Source organism: Lepus europaeus, chromosome 2, assembly GCF_033115175.1.
Source record: "Lepus europaeus isolate LE1 chromosome 2, mLepTim1.pri, whole genome shotgun sequence".
Taxonomy (NCBI): domain Eukaryota; kingdom Metazoa; phylum Chordata; class Mammalia; order Lagomorpha; family Leporidae; genus Lepus; species Lepus europaeus.
This window is the reverse complement of record NC_084828.1, coordinates 135,377,580-135,402,064: the sequence shown is the minus strand read 5'-3', so window position 1 is coordinate 135,402,064 and position 24,485 is coordinate 135,377,580. Positions and strand designations below refer to the sequence as shown.

Here is a 24,485-nt window from a genome sequence, read left to right as displayed (position 1 = left end):
CCATATACATAATAAACACATAGGGGGCTTTTAAATAACACTCATGCCCTGATTCCATCCCAGGGAAATTAAATCCATGTCTAGGGGCAGGATTCTCATATTGCCACTGTGTAAAACTTTCCAAGTAATGTTACTCCAGTGCTAGAGCATCGTAAATTCTAGCCTGAAATGACATTTTCAGGTATTTCCAGCTATAGAAGAGGCATTTGCAAATATAGGGAACTTTTAAAAGTTTATCTTCAATATTTTTTAGAAAGATTTTTTAAAAATTTTACTTGAAAGGCAGAGTTACCACACAGGGAAAGGGAGGGAGGAGAGAAATCTTTCATCCATCAGTTCACTCCCCACATGGTCACAACAGCTGGGGCTAGGCCTGGCCTAAGCCAGGGCCCAGGAGCTTCTCCCAGGTCTCCCACACAGGTGCTGGGGCCCAAGGACTTAGCCCACCTTCTACTGCTTTTCCAGTTGCATTATCAGGGAGCTAGATTGGAAGTAGAGTGTCCAGTACTCGAACCGGTATCCATATGGGATGCTGGCATTACAGGTGTTTACTTATGCCACAATGCCAACTCCTATCTTCAATGTTTTAATTTATAAAATTAATATTTATTGTTATAAATTCAAGCAGTGCAGAAGCCTCTGAAGTAAAGGTAAACTGACCCAGTTCAGCTCCCATGTACTTCACTCTAAGGCTTTGATCTATGTATTTTCTAAGGCAAGCATACTATTTTTAAACTATTATAAAACTTTCAAGCATTTGACAAAATATGGAGAATTGTATAATGAATCCTCTTCAACTCCTGACTTGACTTCAATAAATATCAACAGATTGGCAGGGAAATTATTTATAAAATTTCTAATTGATAATTAATTTACATACTGTAAATACACAAATCTTAAATAAGCAGGTCAAATATAATTTTTAATTAATAATTGGGCAGACATTAGGGGATAGTGGGTAAAGGAACCATAGGCAGTTTGAGTCCCAGCTGTTCCACTTCCAACCCAGCTCCCTGAGAATGTACCTGGGCAAGCAGTGGAAGATGGCCCAAGTCCTTGGGCCCCTGCACCCACATGGGAGACCTGGAAGAAGATCTGGCTCCTGGCTTGAGATTAGCCCAGCTCTGGCCTTGCAGCCATTTGGGGAGTGAACTAGCAAATGGAAGATCTCTCTCCCTCTCTTTCTCTATCTGTCTCTCCCTCTCTATTTCTTTGTAACTCTGCCTTTCAAATAAATAAATACATCTTTATGAAAAAATTAACAATAATTGTATGTATTTGTGGAGTACAGTGTGACATTCCAATACATGCCTTCAATGTGTCCTGATCAAATCAGAATAATCAATATTTCCACTTCTTTGACACTAGCTTATGTCAAAGATTATAGCTTCTCTCTTCTATTTGCTCATAAATATATAATAGGTTACTGCAAATTGCAGTTACTCCACTATGCCTTGTAACACTAAAAGCATATTTCTTTCATATAATTCCTATTATTTTTAAATATTATACTCAAATTCATATGTTCACAGCCAGATGGTTTAAAACTTATATCCACTCAAGATGGTCCTTCCCAGTCAGCCCATCCCAGACAATGGCTTTAAAGAACTACTATTTGGACCTTTATCATCACAGGTTAGTTGTGCCTCACTTTCAACTTCATAAAGAAATCATGTAGTATTTTGTTCAGTCTAGCTTATTTCATTCATAATCTTTCTTGCATTTGGGGACTACTAGGAACACAGGTACTGTGAACATTATTGTACATGTTCTGTGGTAAAAATGTTCACTTTTCTTGAGGAAATACTTAAGAGAAGGATTTCTGGGTCATAGGATAAGTATATGTTTGGTTTTAGGAGAAACGTCCAAATGGTTGAAGCATTTTATGAGAGTACCAGTTGCTATACATCCTCAATAACATTTAAGTTTAATCCATTTGGACCAGTAAATTTTAAAGTAGGTAAAAATTTGTGCACCTCTGCCTGTTGCTTTCTCCCCAAGAGTAGGAAATAATCACTTCCTATGTCTTTCAACTCTCCTGCATGCTATTTTCATTATCTTGCACCCCATAAAAACCCTCAGAGCTTTCATTGCTCTTAACTCTACTGCCAAAGAAATAATGAGATAATAAATAAGGCAGCAAGCATCACCCTGCAAATATTTTTTAAAAAATGTAACTTTGCTCATATTTATAAATCAGGAAACTTCACATAGTAATATAGATTTGGGGCTCTTTTGAAGAAAAAGAAGCCAGATCCACATGTGATATTCATTGATGTTGTTTATAAACTATTTTATTTCCTTTCAGGAATGTGGTAAGTTTGCATTTTCTGGCTAGTGAAGTAAGTTCTATCTATAAGACTTGCTTTGGCCAATAAATTGTCATCACAGGGGAGATGTATTACTTCTGCACAGATACATTATAACTCAGTCTGTAAGGTGCACTGTCAGTTGCCCTTGCCTTGCAATTATGGAAGCATGGTCAGTGCGGAGTCTGCCAGCAGGGGTCCCTGAGTGGGAGTGATGAGTAGACATGTCCTGATGACCTGCATTTGACACACAGTGTAAGTAATGAACACATCCTTTGTTCTCATAGGGCAACAGGACTTTGGGGTTTCTAGTCACCAAGGCACAGCCTAGCCTATCCTGATAGGCAGTCTGTCCATGTAAGGTCCAACATGCTCCAGTGGGATAATTTACAGGTGTTAAGTTTTAGTTTCTCCATTTTGAGGCCACGTGTGAACTCCAGTTTTCCAGCGTCTCCAGCACTCCTAACTGGCTCAATGTGTCACTTACACATTGTCACACTTGGCCTTTACATGAAGTAGTTTGTGATAGGACTGTGCATTTTGGACTATGGACATTGTATGCTACTGAGAAAATCTAGTATACTAAACATTTCATTGGGTAACTATTCATGAATTTTAAATAGTAGTCTCTTTGCTGATATCTCTTGAGGCACTCAAGTATAATCTGACACTGCATCAATTCCGTTGTTGTGATAAAATCTAATCAATCTAATCACAGTGATTTAGAAATTCACTTACATTTTGAGAAAATGTCCCAGAAGAGTTGGTTCATTTGAGAACGAGAAGGGGAGAAATGGATAACTGGAAACTGCCTTCAGAAAGAATACTCCTTCCAAAAGTCGCGTATAGCCACTTGCCAAATTATAAGAAAGGCATTGACAGGTGACTAAGGATGCTTTAAATCTGACAAGAATATACATTAGATAGAAAAGTATAAAGAACCAATTAGAGGGCTGGCGCTGTGGTGCAGCCGGTTAAGCTGCAGCCTGCAGCGCTGTCATCCTTGTATGGTTGCTGGTTTGAGTCCTGGCTGCTCCACTTCCTATCCAGCTCCCAGCTAATGAGCCTGGGAGAGCAGTGCAAGATGGCCCAAGCCCTTGGACCCCTGACCCTACATGGGAGACTGGAAGAAGCTCCTGGCTCCTGGCCTTGGCCTGGCCCAGCTCCTGCTGTTGCAGCCATTTGGGGAGTGAACCAGCAGATGGAAGATCTCTCTATCTCTCTTTGTCTGTCTCTCTCTCTCTCTGTAACTCTACCATTCAAATAAATAAATATATCTTTAAAAATAATCAATTAGATTATTATATTTAAATAAATTCATCAACACTTATACATATTTTAAAATGAACATCTGGCTTCTGGATTATATATTAAAAAGCATCGAGGATGGAAGGTAAGTCTTTTATTACCTGATTTAGCTAGGAGCAACAAAAACCCAGAAAAGGTGGACATTTTATGTCTCACATGGGAGTGTGTCATTGCGCAGTCTGTGAATCATAGAGCAGATCATGGGTTGCACAAAGCTTTATCTAAGAAGCCCTCAGTGGCACAGTCCATTCTCTCTTATTCTACTATCCAAGAACAGCTGACAGTGCAAGAAAGGGGTCCCAGCCAACACATTCACAGTGGTGTCCACAGAAAGAAGGAAATGATCAATGAAAGCAAAAGATATGTGTGTTATCTTTTATAGAGTTGAGGCACTCACTTCTAGTGACCAGAACTCTGTCATGTCTCCACACGCAGCTACAAGGGGATATTGTGTTTATTCCAGCATTCACTGTGAATCAGTGAAATCTGAAGCCATAATATCAGGGAAGAGCAGGACAATAGACTTGAGCAAACAAACACAAACTTGACCACAGTCCCTCTCCTCTCTTGACATTTCCATGTAGAAATTGCCGTGTCAGAAAATAGTCCAGACCACTCTCTATCCCCTCATTTACTTACAGGGAAGTTCAGCCAATTCATGAGTTTGAAAGAAGAATCTAGGCGTGACTGGCTCAGCCCCTTCTTTTTGTCTCTCTTTGGGGAGACAGTCAGTTTCTAGGGAGCACACATTCCTAGCTTCCATGGGGTACGTTTTACAGGGAAAAGCCTCCTCTGGGGGCTCCTCAGGTTTCCCAGCTCTGCCTGAGATGGTGTGGGAGGGATGGGGGTGGAATTCTGGTTCTGCGTTGTTCTGTGAACCTATTGTTGTGGGAGAACTTGATATGCCTTTGAAAATAGTCAGATCAGAGTAAAAATGAGTTTTGTTCTCCTCCTGTGTCAATCTGTCAGTTGACTTCATTCAGAATGTAATATCTTGGAGCACCAGCAATGAAACACAGTTACTCTTTGAAGTTACAGAGCCACAGTGAAGAAAACACAACATAAAATCTCTCTGATTTCTGTGTCCAGGCTGGTCCTCTGACAATGTCACAAATATGTACCATGATCTTTTCATAAGCTGAAATGCACAAAGCCATAAAGAATGGAGAGACATAGGCAAACACAGAAAACAGAAAAATAGAAATGTTTTAACTACTAGAAAAAATAATGAGGCAAGTTAAAGGGGATAGAATAAACACAGGCGTGGGCAGGAATGATCTTCATACTTAACTGTCATCTGATTTGCCTGAACTCTAATAAATGCTCCCACATCTCAGCCACGTTGTCTGTTGCATGTCATCTGTCAGATCAACACTCATACTAGTCCATGTCAGGGCAGACTTTTATTCCATGGCCATTAACCATATTTCCTTAACCCTACTCAGGTAATGGCTGGATTCATCTTTGCTCATCTGACATTCTTTTTTGTATAGACAAAAAGAATAGGGATATAGGAATATTATTTGTTATAATATGTGTATTTAGATTTTTCTGTGTGGAAGGTATTGATAAAATTTCCTGCTTTGAAGAAATGTAATTAGAAGAAATGCCTTATCCACACACATAAATCTATGTTTTTGTTTAAATTTTCATACATATTTTAAAGGTTTATTTATTTGAAAGGTAGAATGACAAAGAGAAAGTTGGAGACAGAGATATTTTCCATCTGTTGGTTCACTTTCCAAATGCCCTCAAGTCCGGACTGGGTCATGCTGAAGCCAGGAGCCAGGAACTCCATCCAGGATTCCCATGTAGGTGGCAAGGGCCCAAGTACTTGATACATTACTGCTGTCTCCCAAGTAATTTGGTTGCAAACTGGATTGGAAGTACAGGGTAGCTGGGACTCAAATCAGGCACTATGGAATGGTGAGCCAGTCTTCCAAGCACCAATTTAATCTGCTGTGCCACAATGCTTGCCCCTAAATTTTGTATTTTTATGGTAGACAATTTAGTCTTGATAAGTAAAAACTCCCAACATTTTAAACATGTTCTCATTTTCAAAAGCCATGAACAGGGCTGCCTGCAAAACCTGAAACCAAACAGCATAACCCATAGAGATAAATTTGGCTCATCAAAGTAGCAACTGTATGATGCCAAGCCAAAAGAAAAGCAAATCTCAAGGTCATCTTCTCTTTCACACATTGAATCCAGATTAAAGGATAAACTATCAAAGAATTGGATGCAATAAATTTTTTTTCTTCCAGAACAATGTGACCGATGAGTTTAGACTTCTGTGTATTTGCTGAATTTTTCTCCCATAGTAAAATTAATTTTCCATTTGGTAACAGGGTAACAGTATCAACTACTTTGTGTGTTGTCTGTTAGTGCAGAGCTCAAGTCCCTTAATTGTGAAAGTAAGTCTCCATGAGATGCTGGCAGTGTGCCTGGAGGCTGAAGTTGGTATTTGCAGAGACCAGTAAATGTGCAGTAGGCTCTTATAGTCTCTGCAAGAGCTATCTGTATGCATTTTATCAAGAATTTGAACTTGGATGTGAGTAGGGGTTACAGAAGATACAAGTGTATCAGTGTATACTTGTATGTACTAATAAGATAACTTTCTCATTTGTCCCTCACATGACACACACACATTACACATATTTATGTATATAGGGTTACATGTAGGCATAATTTTCATTTCTCTACTTCAGAGGCAGAGAAAGAGAAACACAGAGAGGAAGACAGGCAAGGAGACAGCTCCTATCTCTGAGTTCACTTCCAAGATGCTCTCATTAATGGGGGCCAAACTGGGATCCATGAGGAAAGTTAGGAATTCAATCTAGTTCTCCTACATCAATGGCAGGAACTCAGATGCTTGAGCCATCGCTTCTTTCTCCCAGGACCGGCATTATCAGGAAACTGAGTCCAGAGTGGGGAGCAGGAGTTAAACTCAGCAGGCACTTTGATAATAGGAAATAGGCACCCTTACCAGTCTCTGCACTCGTGGGCAAATCACTGATCCCAGCACAAGTAATTTAAATGTTCTTGTTTTTCTTTGCTAACATTGTAATTTATTTTATTCTTCATACTTAGAAGAATTCTATGAAATTAGTCTGGTTTATTGTGGTAGACCATGAGTAGGTGCTCAAAAACGATTTTAATCCTGAAAATATTTTGAACCTGAGTTTTCATTTTTCTGATAAAATCTCATTTTAAAAATGTTGTTTCATTAAAATGTTTGATATTTCTGTTAAGCTTTTGGTGTGGTGGCAAGGAAATTGGAATAAATAATGGAAATCTGTAATTTTAGTTCTTGTTCTGCTATTAATTCTGGGTATAACTTTGGACACATAACCTGGGTCTCTCTCAGTTTCTGAATTTGCATATTGGAGCTTAGAGTGGGAAGTCCTTGATACTCCTTCTAATTCAGAAATTCTTTCATTCTACTCATTAAAACATATATACCAGTACTAATACATTGACTGAAAACAGCACAGGCTTCAATAAAGGAATCCATGAGCTAGTGCTGCCCCCTATTGTACATTGTTTTATTCAACTTTTCTCATATGGGAGGGGGACCTCAAAACTAGCTAAATATTTGTCATCCTGTTGTCTATTCCTGAAAAATTTAGCTTTAAAATTTAATTTGTAGTTCTGTTTTATGTCTTATAATGGAAAACTCAAATTATGTTTAATGTCAGTTAACACAATTTGAGCAAATGTTTTAAAAACTTTTGTCAGTTCCTACAATTTCTGAAAATAAATTTACCTGAGTCTAGAGTGTGGAAGTGCTGGTACCTATTAAGTGAGTGTCTTTTACTCAGCTACATGATTAGAAATATTGTTTATTTTAAGATAATCTAGATTTTAAAAATTCATTCATTGAAAGATAATGTCACCTCAAATAGAAAATATTTAGTTGTAAATCAGCTTTAACAAATAATAATCTTTTTTTTTTTTTTGACAGGCAGAGTGGACAGTGAGAGACAGAGAAAAAGGTCTTCCTTTTCCATTGGTTCACCCTCCAATGGCCGCAGTGGCCGGCGCGCCGCACTGATCCGAAGCCAGGAGCCAGGTGCTTCTCCTGGTCTCCCATGCGGGTGCAGGGCCCAAGCATTTGGGCCATCCTCCACTGCACTCCTTGGCCACAGTAGAGAGCTGGCCTGGAAGAGGGGCAACCGGGATAGAATCCGGCGCCCCGACCGGGACTAGAACCCGGTGTGCTGGCGCCGCAGGCGGAGGATTAGCCTATTGAGCAACGGCGCTGGCCACAAATAGTCATCTTTAAAGTTAAAATTAGTTATATTTATACTAAATCATTTTTCTCAAAATGTTTTCATTCTAGAAATGTTGCTTTTTAAGAAAAAAAATAGGTCACTTTCATTGCTAGCATTGTTGCAAAAAATTCCTCTTTCATAAGACACCTGGAATATATCTCTGAAGCAGAATCTAAAGCTGCTTACATGCCAAGTGCAGCCCTGAGGTAAGAGAATTTAACACAGACAGAAAGTCAGGAACAATCTGAAGCATCTCTCACAGGCCTTTCTTTGGATTCCCAGAGAGGGAGGAGTCACCAATCTTCATTCATAAAGAGCTTTGATTTCGGCCATTACAAGGAAGCAAGAATTGAGATCCTGGCCTTAAGCCGGGTGTAGCATTGGAACAGAGAACATCAATAAAATGAGAAACTTCAAAGGGACACTCTGTAGTGCAAAGAGCAATGAGTGAAAAATCCACCCACTGGCAAGCAGAGATTAAGAGTGACTATTTTGGTCCGCACTAGACATAGGTAAAATTTTGCCTAAAATTCAAAATCAAGATTTGCCCTACTTGTACAGAGTTCATATGTAAAGGACATACATGCATTGGGAAGCACAGAGCTGAGAGAATAACATAAAAGGTGATCTGCCCTGGGCAGCACCACTGGGCACCAGCAGAAGACTTCAGAGCCTCACGGTTAACCTCCATAAATCTCAACCTGAAAACACACAACCTTGCATGCCACCTCCTTCACCTTCCTCTGCTTCCTTGCATTTTTTTTTAAAAGATTTATTTATTTATTCTGAAAGGCAGAGTTACAGAGAGGGAGAGGCAGAGAGAGCGAGCTCTTCATCTGCTAGTTCACTCCCTAATTGGCTGCAATGGCTGGAGCTGCGCCAATCTGAAGCCAGGAGCCAGGAGTTTCCTCTGGGGCTCCCACATGGGTGCACGGGCCCAAGGACTTGGGCCATCTTCTATTGTTTCCTCAGGCTATAAGCAGATAGTTACGTCAGAAGTGGAGCAGCTGGGTCTCGAACTGCCTCCCATATGGGATGCCGGCACTGTATGCAGCAGCTTTATCTGCTATGCCAAGGCACCGGCCCCTCCTTGCATTTCTATGTCAATAATTAAGAAATCAAAAACATGCAGAGATAAACAAGTTATGTGGCATAGTGGTTTGGGCTGTAACCTTTGGAACCAGCTTCCTACAATGTTGGTGGTGGGACTGGCTCTGTGGCATAGTAGATTGAACCTCCATCTGCAGTGCCAGCATCCCATATGGGTGCCGGTTTGTACCCTGGCTGCTCCTCTTCCTATACAGCTCCCTGCTAATGGCCTGGGAAGGCAGTGGAAGATGGCCCACGTGTTTGGGCTCCTGCACTCACATGGGAGACTCAGAAGAAGCTCCTGGCTTTTGGCTTCAGATCATATGAGCTCCAGCTGTTGTGGTCATTTGGGGAGTGAACCAGAGGATGGAAGACCTTTCTCTCTGTTTCTCCCCCCACCTCTGAAAACTATACCTCTCAAATAAATAAATAAAATCTTAAACAACAACAACAAAATGTTGGTGGACATAGGGCTGTCTGGGTGACTGATTTTGTGTGAGATATCTGCAGCTTCATTTTCTCACCTGTGAAATGGGAGCTATCATGGTAACTTATCTCATAGGATTGTGAGAATTGAGTGAGTTAAAAAATGGAAAGTTCTCCAGGCAGAACAGTGCCTCATTTAAAAGAAGTGCTAAAAGGAGCTAGCAGGTTTTATCATCATCTCCGTCATGGTTATTATAGGTAACTGGTCACTTTGCTTCATCTAGCCTGTGATTAGGTTGCTTTCTCTCTCCCTAGGTGCCCAGATGCATATCCAAGTGGCCTGGAATTAAACCATGAGGTAAAACCAGCAATTATCCATTTTAAAATTGTATGATTTCATATGGCTGGTTCCTTTGCTGAAGCAGCAGAACTAAGAATTGCAGGAAAATTCAATGGGCAACCATTAAGCTAGCTAATTATAGAACACAGAATTTTCACAATTTTCTTTTCTTTTCTTCTTCTTCTTCTTCTTCTTCTCCTTCTCCTTCTCCTTCTTTTGATATATGCAGTAGCACTATCATCACCCCAGCCCCAGTACCTACCCACCCTCACCCGACACATACCAGTGCACACTCACTGTCAACCCTTTCTGGGCAACTCGGAAATAGGATTAGAACGATAGATCTAACCAAACATCTGGTTGGAAACTTTAACCTGGGTAGCTCTGCAAGCTCTTGCATTAGCTAAATTCTCCTTGTTCTGCTCAACTTTTCCAGGAGCTAGAATGATTCTCACCTTTAATGCAGCCCTTTGATTTTCCTTCATTTCAACTGCAGTAGGGGAAAGCAACCTCATAGCAGCCCTCCTCCTTATTATTACCACTTCTATGAAGTTTGTTCTTTTCCTAAAGGTTGGGTTGGTGTTCACCTCATGACGGGGTTGTGAGAATCCAGTAATACACTTTTTAAACAAACAAGAAGAATTGGTGTTTGTTCAATGCAATTATTACTTAGCTTTGCACAGCAGTTCTGTGTTTTCTTGCTTTATCCTTGCAGAGGGTTCCAGGACTGTGTATTTATGTCTCTTTAAAACCCAGCACAACATCAAACACACATTAGGACTTGCGCTCATTCACTCATCAAATATTTACTGCGTTCTTACATGCCCTAAGGTCATTGTTTCCTGTAATAAACAATAAATTCCTTCTTTGCTTGATGAAATTTGCTACCTTGTTCTCTTCAATTGTGATTACCATGTGTTTAGCTTGCAGATAGGGCTATAAAATTCATCTTATTCCCCTCTAGCAGCGCCAAGAAGTTTTCCTGAGCATGACACAACCAGCCTCCCTTGCCGGTTCAATTAAATGGTGCAGCACCTAATATAGTGCTAGTGTCATCGACTCTACTGACTATGCCAACATCCCATTGAGCATGCATCCATTGTAATCCTCGGATGTATGCTTCATTTGTTGTTTATTTAAAAATCTGTCATATCTGCTAGCCCCTAAAAGCAATAATTATATATTTTTCATGTTATATTTCCCTCAGCCTTTAGAAATAGCTCCATATCTGATCTAGTAAATAATTTAAAGTAATTATCGATGGAATGAAATCATGGAATGGATGGCAACATTTTCACTGGCTGCTATAATAAGTATTTCAAACACATATCCATTTACTGTATTTTATTTATTTAGCATTGAGTGAATGCCTATCATGTACTGTAATTAACTATGCCAAGTGTTTTCATGTTGCACATTGTGCTGCCTCTCTTTAAATACAGATGGAATGTATCATTCTGCTTCTCTTTTTTCTGGGATTTGCAACTTAAAAGGCTTAGATGCAAATGAGAAATGCATTCTGTGAAGTTATGGAAAAAGATCTATTTTAAATATTAGCTATTCCCTTGCCAAACAGCTGAATTTGATATTACTTTATTAAATCCAGATCTATGGGTTTTTCAAGCTTGTTTTTTTCAACATAAATTAAACATCAGGGAATAAAGACTGAAAAGTACTCAGCTGTCCAATAAGGGAATGATGCCATACCCTGGAATCACTCTCACCCTGCACATTCTATACTTAAACTTCATTTAACATGGAGTAGGTTGGAAAATTCAGCTAGCAAATCAGTCTGGTGACTTGCTTCTTTATATACTTTTGGGAATGTCTGGTTAAGAAAAAAACTTATTTTATAATGGACCCTTTGGGGATGGTGTGGTGGTACAACAGGTTAGCCACAGCCTGGAACTCCAGCATTCCTTATGAACCTTGGTTAGCGTCCCTAACTGTTGGGCTTCCTATCCAGCTCCCTGCTAATGTGCTGGGGAAAGCAGCAGATGATGGCCTAAGTGCTTAAGTCTCTGCCACCCATGTTGGGGACCCAGATGGGGTTCCTGGCTCCTGGTTTCTGCCTGGACCAGCCCTGGCATTGTGGCTATCTGGAGTAGTGAATCAGCAAATGGAAGAGCTCTCTATCTCTGAGTCTCTTTCTCTCTCTCTATTTCTCCCTTTCAAATAAATAAATAAATAAATAAATTTCTTAAAATATGGACCTTTTACTGACAACTACAAATTCTAAAAGCTTTCTTTTTTTTGTTTGTTTGTTTTAAAGATTTATTTGTTTGAAAGGCAGAGCTACAGAGAGGGAAAAGCAGAGGCAGAGGGAAATGTCTTCCACCTGCTGTTTCACTCCCCAAATGGCCACAACAGTCAGGGCTGGGCCAGACCAAAGCCAGGATCCAGGAATTCTTCTGGGTCTCCCACAGGAGAGCAGTGGTCCAAGTATTTGGGCCATTTTCTGCAGCTTTCCCAGGCACATTAGCAGGGAGCTAGATGGAAAGTGGAGTAGCCAGGACATAAACTGGCATTCATGTGGGACACTGGTGCTGCAGGCAGTGGCTTAACAGGCTGGCCCCAAATTCTGGAAGTTTTGTTGTGAGACATACTAATACTAAAATTATATTTGAAATTTAAATGCATGTTAAATAACTGGATTAGGCACTAGCATTTATATAACAAAGCTAGTAGCATTATGCAATAATATAAAAATGAATTTATTAGCATTAAATATATATAAGAACTCAGAGTACCAGAATGAACCTCACAGTTTATTAGAAATTACATAAAAAATTCCTGTGGGAAAAAAGCAGTCAAAGACTCAATCACAAATCAAGAACAAAATATATTTTACTATTATCCATATTATATATATTTAGGAGCCAAAACTATATGAGGAAGCATGAAAACAAAAATTTCAGAGAACAGCATTATTTATTTTTATTGTTTTTTGTCAACTTGATCAATAAATCAAACACAATGACATGCCATTAAGAAATATAGAAGTTACATGTACTATATTATAAAAATATGACATATATTATTATTTTTAAAGGAAAATTGTAACTGTAAAATACATGTCACTACCACCAAAACTTTAAACAGACATTTAAAATGTTATGTATTATGTTAAATACACACAAATTTTAGAATTATGTAGTCTAAGAAGATAAGGATGCAGGCATGTAAAAAAGTTTCTATGGATAAACTTTCTGAATGCCATTTGTCTGATTTTCTATATAAAAGGTCAGACCTCATTATAGGAAATACATATTTGTTTAACATTACAATTATATTTAAAAATACAAGGCAATTATTATTTTAGAAAGCAGCCTTTACATTTTTTTAAAAAAGCTAGTAGCAGCATGTAAAAAGGGCATTATAAAAAACTGAACAGGGCAACTTCTATCATAAAATGATTTTAAGTATTTATTTATTTATTTATTTGAAAGGCAGAGTTACAGAAAGGGAGAGAGAGAGGAAAAAAAAAAAGATCTTCCATCCACTGGTTCATTTCCCAAATAATTGCAACGGAATGGGTTGGGCCTGGCAAAAGATAGGAACCAAAAACTTTATCCTGGTCTCCCTTGTGGGTGGAAGGGGCCCAAGTACTTGAGCCATCTTCTGCTGCCTTCCCAGGCAAGGAAAGCTAGATCAGAAGAGGAGCAGCTGGGACTTGAACCAGCTTTCTTATGGGATGCCGGTGTCGCAGGTGTCAGCTTAACCTACCATGATGCTGGCCAATACAATGTACTTTTAAATCATTGTACTGATAAACTATAGATCACAGAGAAGTAGTTATGTTTGCAATTTTTATTTTCTTTGTATAGATACAAAGTTATCTATCATGTAATTGAGAAGTAGCAAAGTGATGTTATAGCCCTCACTGTTACAAAGTGCTACACAAAATGTCACATTTCAAAATATGTAACTCCAGCCCTGGAGATCACAAGGCATCTCCTTGATAGAAGAAACAATTATCTTCTATGTGGAATGAAATGAGATAAAAAGGGTTAACAGGCAATTGTAAAGATTATGTCAAACACATTTGATACATAAGGGATTTGGGACAAAGAGATGTTTGTTACACAGAAAAGGTATAAATGTATTTAATGCAAGCTTCATATAAGGGCACCGAAGTCCTTCAGTTGTTCTGAGATCTTGATTGGCTGTGGCACTGGTCAGTTCTTTCCTGATTGTCTGATGCCAGCGAATAAGGGAATAAGTATGGAAAATATAAACCTTATAATAATAATGAATGTACATGTTATTTTGCAATAAAATCTGGTTTCTCACTGAAATCTATAAACTGTTCAGAATGAAGTTTTGATGCATGTGTGTGGGTAACATTTTCCTGTTACAATAAAACACAGAATTTCAGTGTGCCTTCCTCACTATTTAAAGATGAAGAGTATCACAGTTTTCACCTGAATCTGAGTTTGTCTTTAAACAGGATGTGGTGAAGGGGCAGAGAGGTATCACATGGAAAGAGACAGAAACCATGTTACTCTGTTCCAACAAAGATCCACCATTTACTACCTATTCAAGTCAGGGCTATGGGGGGATTCATGTTCCCTTATATCTTCTTTGTAACATTTTATGTGTCTGTTCACTTGACTAATAGTTCTTAGCTTTTCATGAAGAACTCCTAGTCTCCCAAATGGACACTCAATTCAAACATGTTTAGATCATGTTGTTGCATAAGCTCTTAGCCTATCTGCCAAAGCTAACATCCAATAAAAATAGGCTGCAAAGCAGAGAACTATACTTGCAAGTAATTGAGGTTGACTCTCAGCCTAATGCAATGTTTATATTTTCCATAACTGATGGTTTGCTGTGTCTCTCTAGGTTGATGAATGTTGTGGTGGAGATCTTTCAAAATACATGAAGTCCTAAAATTAGAAAGAGAAGTATATGTATGTAGATTAATGGATACTTATGATTAATGCATACAATATCATTCTTCATATCTTATCAGGGAAATCTGTTATAGTAAAAAATAAATAAACCTGATAAAATCTTTATAAAGAAGACCTAATGTGACCAACAGCAATTACAAACTCAGAACTGTTGGTAGGAAAAATGTGTTCCAGTTTGAGTAACAATGAACTAAATCCCATTATTAAAGGGAAGACAAAACTGATAACTGATGCCACACCAAGGAATACACAGAGAGGCAGTAAAGAAGGGGAGAAAAGGACATCACTGTTAGAGTTATTATATTTCATTAAAAGAATCAGAGGATAGGCATTTTTAGGTATGAGAATAAGTAGCATTCCAAATAACATGTAATGATGGCAATTTCACAAAATTGAATACCTAATATCTCCAAGCATTCTCCTAGCTACTTTATTTATGATAGTTACTATTCACAACCTTGAAAAACCTATTTTTATTTTGATTTTGTAAATAAGGAAACAGATTTTTCATGTGTTAAATGCTTTGCAAAATTATGCAACTAGTAAGTGGCATAGACAGAAATTGGCCAGGTTTCAAAACTTATTCCTTTTCCACTGCATTACATTGCTTGTCATCAAAAAGATAAGCCTCTCAGGAAAATTCAAAAACCAAAGGCTTACAATGAGGAAGCAAGCTCCAAAAATCATAGCTTTCATCTTCACATCCATGTCCATTGGGAAGTGAATGTCAAAGTGGTCAGCATCTCCCATTGCTGATAACAAACCGTTCCACTTCCTAATGATATTTCCAATGCTGGATACACCATCAAGGGATTGAACCTAGAATGTTAAGAATGTAACTTCATGAAAAATGAAAGGTATAACTGTAAGGCTTTAGACTGCTACACAGAAGCAGTTTACACTGAGCTAGCATAAATACAATGCATGAACAGAATGTAATTAAATAGGATCCAGCTGTGGTGGAGCTGATTAAAACTACCGCTGGAGACACCAGCATCCCATATTTCATATAATTACATAATTATAAATGAGGATATTATGGCCAAGAAGGGTTAAGGCCTTAAAGCTGGTTAATACCTAAGCTGGGATACCTTACAATTTTCAGGCTGGTGCTCTGTTTTCATCTTCAGATTATTAGGAGACTTTGTCAGAGGGCATATGATTTGAATAGATTATGTGATTCTCCATGTTGCAAAGGAAGGTGTCACTTCTAATCCAAGAAAACCTATGAGCAAAAGTAGGGGACTGGTACTGTATACTCTGCATAACTCAAAATTCTTGTGGGCCAAGCCACCCTGTCCTTTTAACATGTCAGAGTAGCAAAGGGCTTCAGCTTCTAAGAGGGGCACACTGGCAATTGCCATGGGGAAAACACTTGAATACTAACTTCTAATGTCACTTGGCATAGGAATTGTCACACAGTGATAACTACAGCAATTGGCTTATCCACATTTTCTAAAATGGTTAATGATACAGTGATAAAAATTAAGAAATGTTTAATAATCATAAGATTTACCATCAGAGAGAGCAAACTTAGTAGATGATGAGCCTTGGTAAGTTGCAGGGTACTCAAAAAGTACTCTTTAGGAAGTCCAAGAAATATTACTAGGAATTTCCTTTACCAGGTGTATAAGGTAATAAACAACCATTTTGTAGCCACTGTAGACAAGGTAAAACAAAAGATTGTTCTTTTTCTTGAGAGAAAGATAAAATGCAACTTGTTATGTATTTTACCTATGCTATCAATATTATCCTATTTCTTGAGTATGCATACAGACTTCCATCCTGCAAATAAACAATCTGTAAAACCTTAGAAGTGTTGAGCCCTTGTGTTAACTACAACCTATATCCTCATTATGAAAATCTTTGGGAAAATGACTAATTAAATATAGCCAAGAATTAAGGGCATTTGAAAAGCAGAGAGAGAGAGAGAGAGAGAGAGAGAGAGAGAGAGAGAGAGAGAGAAATGTTCCATCCACTGGTTCACTCTCCAAATGCCTGCCACAGCCAGGTCTAGGCCAGGAGGAAACCAGGAGATTGGAACTACATCCAGGTGCTCCACATGGATGGCAGGGACTCAAATCTTAACTCAAGTACTTGAGCCGTCACGTGCTGCCTTCCTGGATGCACAATAGCAGAAAGCTGAATTGTAAGCCGAGAAGCCAGGACACTGAACCATGCACTCTGACATTGCATTGTAGGCATTTCAAGTGGTGGTTTAGCCTGCTGTGCCATAGCAGCAACTCTCAAGGTTTAGTATTTTAAATGCTTTCTTTTGATCTTCATCAAACACTAAAATCACAAAAAAGGAGCTCACATTCAGGAAACCATCAACTTGCTAACTCTTTTCTCACACAACTTTCTTCATTCATGTGAAAAGATCATTCTGGGGTCTGTTGTTTCTTAAAGTTATTTATTTACTTACTTACTTATTTGAGAGGCAGAGTTATAGAGAGAGGGAGAGACAGAGAGAGAGGTCTTCCATCCACTGTTTCACTCCCTAAGTGGCCACAATGGCCAGAGCTGGGCCAATTCAAAGCCAGGAGCCAGGAGCTTCCCAGGTCTCCCATGCAGGTGTAGGGGCCAAACCACTTGGGTCATCTTCTACTGCTTTCCCAGGCCATACCAGAGAGCCGGATTGGAAGAGAAGCAGCTGGGACTTGAACCTGAGCTCATATGGGATGCAGGCACAGCAGGCGGCAGTTTTACATGCTAAGTGACAACACTGGCCCCTAAACAATGCTCACCTCAAAAACAGAATCTGAACCGCAGCCATAGGTTGAGCATGGCCCACGCACTCGCATTACATTCTCTTTCTTCTCATTTTGGATGCTGTAGACTGCCCTGCACAAATTCCAATGTTCTGCCACAAAGCCAATGGTGACCCCAGGAGGACACTGCACTTCCAGCTGCAAGTGAAACAGTGAAAGAGCTTAGGAAGCTGTGTATCTACAAGTCCACAGAGTTACACATGCAAAACCTAGATGTGTTCTTAATTCATTCACGGATTGGAGAAATTATTGCTGAGAGAGAAAGTCTCACATTTTACCAGTTCCATTCTGAGGGTTGTATTGCAGTGAGTGGTCTTAACTGGTGAGTTTCACGTTTCCCTTCAGGACAAAGAGCAGGCATTATTACTGCTTGCTATAAAGCAGCCAGGTGCCCAAGTTCTGTTTCTAAGCTACATGTCCAGCATTACCAGTACTCCTCCCATCAATCTCTAGAATTTGGGAGCACAGGGAACCAACACTAACATGCTGATGTTCATGCTGCTTGCTGTGCTGTAATAATGCCCCTTGTCACTAATCTAGGACCCTGTGTCTTCCGACACAACTCATGACATGGTAACAAGATAGCTTCTTAGATTTTAAATTGGATGAAATAGAATCTTAGATATGACAATTATAAAAGAAAGAGAAAGGCTTTCTGGAAATTATATACTGTGAAAACAACAGAGTGTGTATATCGGTATATAAAATCATTTTTCAAGAATTTTAGAGGATTGTTCACTATCTGGTTTTAGCTAATCATCTTTACAGTAGTCCACTGTGAAGGACTTTAATAACAAGACTCATAAAGATTAAATTATTTGGTAAAAAGCCTTCGGAGAAAGGTACCTCCTTCTTTGGTGGCCCCGTTCTTTCCACTGGGATCTCACTCACAGAGATCTTTCATTTATTCACTATTTCTCTGCTATTATACATATTTTCCTAAGCATTTTATGAAAGGACAACCCAGGACATGGGACAGGATGATTCAACTTTATGAACTATCAAACTAAGATATTATTATTGTTCATATTCTTGGATGCAAACTCACTCCAATACACAAATATGTAAGTTTGATTGCTTCCTAAAACTGAAACCTCCTATAAGTCTGAAAATTATATAAAAATAAATTACTTTTTAAAAATTTCATATCATACCTCTCAGCCATAAAAAGGAGTGAATATATTAATAAGCATACATTCAATATACAAATAATCTTTATAAATTAATATAATTAAATGTTGTATGAAATAATATAAATATATAAAATTAATGTAGATATTAAATAAATGTCAATTATATTAATATACGTATATAACAACTTGTATGAATCTCAAGGTAACCATACCGGATGGAAAAAACCTAATCCTGAAAAGTTACATACTACGTAATCCATTTCTAGAAAATTATTGGAATGACAAAATTATACAGATGGAGAACAGGTGAGCAGTTCCCAGGGGCTAGGGATGAAGAGAAAGGAGGAAGGTGATGTAATAAAAGGAGATTGGGGATGTGCACTTGACATACAGTTAAGACGCTGCTTGGGATGCCCCATCCCATTCAGAGTGCCTGGGTTTGAGTCCGATCACTTCCAATTCCAGCTTCCTGCTAATGCACATTTCAAAAGGCAGCAGAGGTTGCCTCAAGTAATTGGATCCCTGCCACCCACATGGGTACCTGGATTGAGTTCCAGGCTCCTGGCTTTGGCCTGACTCAGCCCTGGCTGCTGTGAGCATTTTTGATGCACACCAGAGAAAGAAGATTTCTGTCTGTCACTATCTCTGTTTCTTTCAAATAAAAATAATTAAGACTGTAAAACAGAAAAGAGGGACTTTATAGTGGTGAAGCTGTTTGGCAGTGGTGGTGGATACAGAAATTGTTACAGCTGATAACACTAAGTAAGCACATGCACAAAAGAATACAAGCAAAACTGGATAAGTATGAAAAAAATCTAGAAAATATCTTAGATAAAAGTTTCACAAATTAGGATAAATTTGTAATATTGATTTGCTTTACACTATCCTGGCTTTCTGTATTCTCAGACGGCTTCATTTGTAGGTTTCCATTTAAAAATCTCAAGTCACAAATATAAAGAACAATGCCTATTATATCTAAAATGATCAAAGATAAGAGGTGCAGATTTACTTTAAATATGTTTGTTATTGCAAAGACAATAAGGATAAAGGAGCAAGATATCTGAGAACAAATATCATTCATTGAGCATAATACTACTTACAGGACATCATAAACACAATATTCCAGACATGCATTTACTCTTCAATCCCTTAAATAATAGGCTATCTTCTCAGATAGGTACTACCAATATCTCCACTTTACAGGTAAATCAATTCAGGCATAGAGATGGCTATAAGTAAATATTTAGTAAATGCTGGTACTGAGCACATAATTGACCTATCCCAGTAATCCTACTTGGTATTGTTCTATCCAGTTTATGAATCAGAATACCAAGGATCAAAAAGTTTAAATAAATTGCCTAGATTTAAGTAAGCACTGTATCTGAAATCTAAACCTTGCTTGACTTCTCCACAGTTTTCCCCTGTAACAAACAATTTTCTTAGAACTTCACAGGTAATAAAAAAGCAACCCAACTGTAAATTAACGCACCCACATTCTAGTTCCAGTTCTGTCATCTGCCAAATGTGGCACCTACTTCAAACTCTTAATCTTTGTGAGCTGCTCTTTACCTGTAGAAAAGGGGGACGGGATATTTCCAAGGTACCTATGAGCCCTGCCAATTTTAAAGCATATGTTTCAACTCAGCATTACCTTATCTGGTGACACACAGGTACCTTTAGAAAAATGTAGGCGACTACTGTCAATCTGTAAATTTCTAAATCAGTAGACACAACTTATAGAATTGCTGTCATTCCCTACACAACCCTAATTTGTGCTTGATCCACTGACTCCCTTGAAGAATGTGAACCCACAATAAAAAGCCCTCTGTGATTTCCTTGGTGAGATGATCTGAATTTATTCCTCCTCGCAATCTTCTTTTGCTGTGAGTGACAGCCACTGAAAATCCTGTCCTGTATAGTTTGGAAAGAGCACAACCATTCTGTAAAGACTTGGATCAGGAAGAAAACAGTAGATTAGACTTCCATTCTCTGACCTCTTGCCTGGCCGAGGGGCAACAAAAGCAGCAGCAGGTGCATCTGAAAGGCCTCTGCATCGTCATAATTTCTCGTCCCATGAAGTCAGTGACCCGAAGGACGAAGGGCCTTAGTGTCCGGTAGGCATTCCTGGTATAGTCATCGGTGTCTTCAGTTACAAAGTAAACCATTTGGTTTGCGTTGTTTTTAATATCATATTTGTTATTAGTTTCAAAATGTGTTATCACTAAAACATAAAGCAAGAAAGCCATCTTGAATTATAACTATACAAATGAGCATTCAACAAGTCTCTTTTATTTCTTAGGAGCTTAATTTAAAAATTTCAGTTGAAAATACACAACTGATTAGAGCACTAAAAAAGGGTCCTATAAATATTTAAGTAATGCTGAACATGTAAAACATTTACCTTAAGAAATTTACTGTAAAGTGATTTTTAAAAACAATTCTACATAAAAGCAAAGATTGAGACACTCTTCCTGGAGTATTTTGAAATCAGAACAATTATAAAACAACTTAAGTAGAATTACAAATTGGACCATAGATTAATCAGCTCATAACGTATGCCAGAATGACTAGCTTCGTCATTAATTTCAAATAAGAAAACCAACCAAGGAAAGTGAAAGGCCCTATGTGGTGGAGAAACAAATATGTAAAGACAGCACAGTGAGGTCAGAAGTCTCATAAATAAAAGCTGAGAATAGACATCCTTTTGATCACGATAATTTCTTTTTTTTTTTTTCCAAAGCAAGGGCACTGAACCAGAACTCAGCAGCTATAGATTTGAATCCTCCTCTGCCATGTATTAGCAGACTATAGTGCCCCTGCTAGCTCATTTGGCCTCTTCAGTCTGTCTTTTACTCACCTATGAAAGGTGACTACAAGGAGGAAGAATAAGCATGGGGGATGTTGACCAGATAAAATGTATGTCCTGTTCAAGCTTATGAGCAAATGATAAATGTACAGAAAAACTTATTCAAAATGATGTGTCTTATTACTTTCTTAAAGAAAGGATAATAAGAATAGTCTTTTCTCTTTAAACTACTAAAATTGATCAGCTAAAGAAAGAATTAGATATTAGACAATGCAAACATCCACTTGATTAAAATACTGAATGCTACAAAATTATACATACTTTCCAGAGGCTCAAAATGTTGAAGAACATGTATGTTGTCCAACTGTTGGGAAAGAATAATGAAATTAGAAGCTAGAAATAACAAAATTAAATCAAATTAGTATTAGAAAAGAAACTGATGAGATGGGTATTAAAATAATCAATTGATACCAAAATGTTTTTGAAACTGAAAAGAACAATTATCAAGTGAAATTAGCTTGTCTACATCTGATCAGATGGATAGTAGTGGACTTATTCAGACAAGAAAAACACTTTCCTTAAGTTGTACTTAAAAACAAAATTAAACAAAAGAAGGGCAGGTGCTTGGCCTGGCAGTGAAGACATCACTTATGACTCCAACATCAAATATCAGAGTACCTGGTTTTGATCCCAGCTCCATTCCCAATTCCAGCTTCCTGCCATTGCCCACACTGGGAGACAGAGGGTGATGGCTCAAGTGGTTGGGACCCTACTACCCATGTAGGAGACCTGGATTGAGTTCCTGGCTCCTGGCTTTGGCTTCATACAGCCATGACTGTGGCAGGCATTTGAGAAATGAGCTAGTAGATGGGATGGGAGGTCTGTTTTCTGTCCATCTCTCTCAGTCTGCCTTTCAAAAAAAAAAAAGTTGCCTGATATATATAAAAAAAAGTCTAGTTGTCATAGTAACAGCATCTTGAAGAAGCATATTTGTATTGATTGTTCCTAGATGATTCCCTACTGACATTCCAACCAGACTGAAGATCAAGTTCAGAACAATTTAACAGGGACAAACCAGAGAGAAGGCAATTCTCTCAGTGACTTAGGGACAGCCAACAAAGTACTCATTGTATACACTAATAACAAATACATGAATGTGGGATTAAATAAAATTTAAAAATATCTAAACATGAATGTTTTGTCATAAGATTAATTAGAGGAGGGTGTAGAAGGTCACAATCCATGCTTAAAAACTTTCTTATATGAAAATACAATCAGGTCAGAAGATACACATGTCTCATAAAATATAAAAAGTGGCTACCAAAATGTTACAGTCCTTGTAAAAATCTGGGATACTGAAATCTGGAACTAAAAAAAAATTCACCACTTTAAAAAAGTATATACAGTAGATGAAAATATTCTGAAGTGATGCCTATAAAAAAGAAGTTTACTCAATAATATCATACACCTGTCAAGGAGTGGTTCATGGACAAATTAAGGTAAAGAAAGACAAAATCAGTATTCTAGAAATAATATCCTCCTGCTACTCTGGGTCTTAAGAATCTCAACAAAAATCCATGCAATCCGTATATGAGATCTCAAAAAAGACTATGGTAGACAGGGGAAAATTATTGGCTCCATGTCTTATATACAAGAAGGAGTTTCAACAATAACATTTACACAACTATCATCTACTATTGAGGACCACTGTGCCAAAAATATTGCAAGTTTTATTTCATTAATGACAAATTGATAATGTAGGTATTATCTGTACTCTATTATAGATGATGAAATGCAAACTAAAACTCAAGGTTTTAGTTAACTGGTACTGAAGACAGGGTTAAAAACCTAGTTTGGGTATTGGCGTTGTGATATGGCAGGTTGAAAAGCTGCTTGGGTGCCAGCGTGCCACATGGGAGTGGTGGTTTGAAGTCTTAGCAGATCTGTTTCTAATCTGGCTTCTGCTAATGTGTCTGGAACTACAGGGGATGATAGTTCAAGTACTTGGGCTCCTGCCACCACAGTGGGAGACATGAAATTCCAGGCTCTTGGCATTAGCCTGGCCCATACCCAGCTGTTGCAGCCATTTGGTAAATAAACCAGAAGAAGGAAGATCTGTTGCTCTGCCTTTCAAATAAATAAATCTTTTTTAAAAGGCACATTTGTGTAGTTCCAAATATGTGCTTTATTTGTTTTCTTTTTCATTTTGTTAATTAGAAATATTCCTGAAAGGAAAAATGGAACTAAATATGTTAATTTAACTTCAATCAATGTAAAAGAAGAAACTGAGAAATTGTTTTATAATACTTAACAAAGCTACACATCTTTAAAAGATAAATGATTGCTGAGGATATTAGACTGCAAAGAATAATTTCTGTATTTATCAACAAGTATATAATGAAACATTCTAAATTTGTTTAACCATAAACACTTCATAATTTTGTGAAATAGTGTAGGAATTTATTCCAGCATTTTATCTGAGTGGCTGGCTTTTTGTATTTTGTCAATAATTTGCCCAAATAATCATTTAATTAAGTTTTTGGCAAATGTAAAATCACAATTTTTCTTTTTTTAAAAATGTATTTATTTATTTATTTATTCTGAAAGAGTTACAAAGGGAGGGGAAACACACACACAAAGAGAGAGAGAGAGATCTTCCATCTGCTAGTTCACTCCCCAGATGGCTGTAATGGATTGTGCTGAGCCAGGTTCAAGCCAGGAGCCAAGAGCTGCATCCGGGTGTCCCACAAGGATGGCAGAGGCCCAAACACGTGGGCCATCTTCTACTGTTTTCTCAGGCCATTAACAGGGAGCTGAATCAGAAGTCGAGTTTCCAGGACATGAAGTGGTGCCCATATGGGATGCGGGCATCTCAGGTGGTGGCTTTACTCACTATACCACAATGCCGGTCCCCAAATTCAAAGTTTTTCTGATCTAACTGGTAAGCGTACTTCAAGAGCTTTGTGAAAAAAGAGAAATACAAGATAATGCACATTTCCATGAACTTTTTGAAGATCCATTGTGTTAACTTTCATACATCAACACTATGGTATCATGCCAATGGATTTCAATGAACGAAACAGAGTCTCTCCCTATCAATATACAGAATTGAA

At 38.1% G+C, this 24,485-nt stretch overlaps 2 protein-coding genes across 6 annotated transcripts in view; both read right to left on the bottom strand.

The window, feature by feature from the left end:
• LOC133775298 (uncharacterized) overlaps positions 1-24,485 on the bottom strand; it is a 993,905-nt gene that overhangs the window by 670,466 nt on the left and 298,954 nt on the right. The gene's annotated exons all lie outside the window — the stretch shown is intronic.
• Positions 12,660-24,485, bottom strand: part of PLSCR4 (phospholipid scramblase 4) — a 48,284-nt gene continuing 36,458 nt past the window's right edge. For 3 of the 5 annotated variants that reach the window (XM_062213469.1, XM_062213478.1, XM_062213488.1), the window contains exons 5-9: positions 21,694-21,736; positions 20,561-20,787; positions 17,410-17,571; positions 15,323-15,481; positions 12,660-14,635 (exon numbers count right to left, since the gene is read on the bottom strand). In XM_062213469.1, the coding sequence (XP_062069453.1) occupies positions 14,588-14,635; positions 15,323-15,481; positions 17,410-17,571; positions 20,561-20,787; positions 21,694-21,736 (639 nt within the window). In that variant the 3' untranslated portion in view covers positions 12,660-14,587. The remainder of the gene's footprint in view (positions 14,636-15,322; positions 15,482-17,409; positions 17,572-20,560; positions 20,788-21,693; positions 21,737-24,485) is intronic. The other 2 variants (XM_062213506.1, XM_062213497.1) reach the window with 2 other exon arrangements.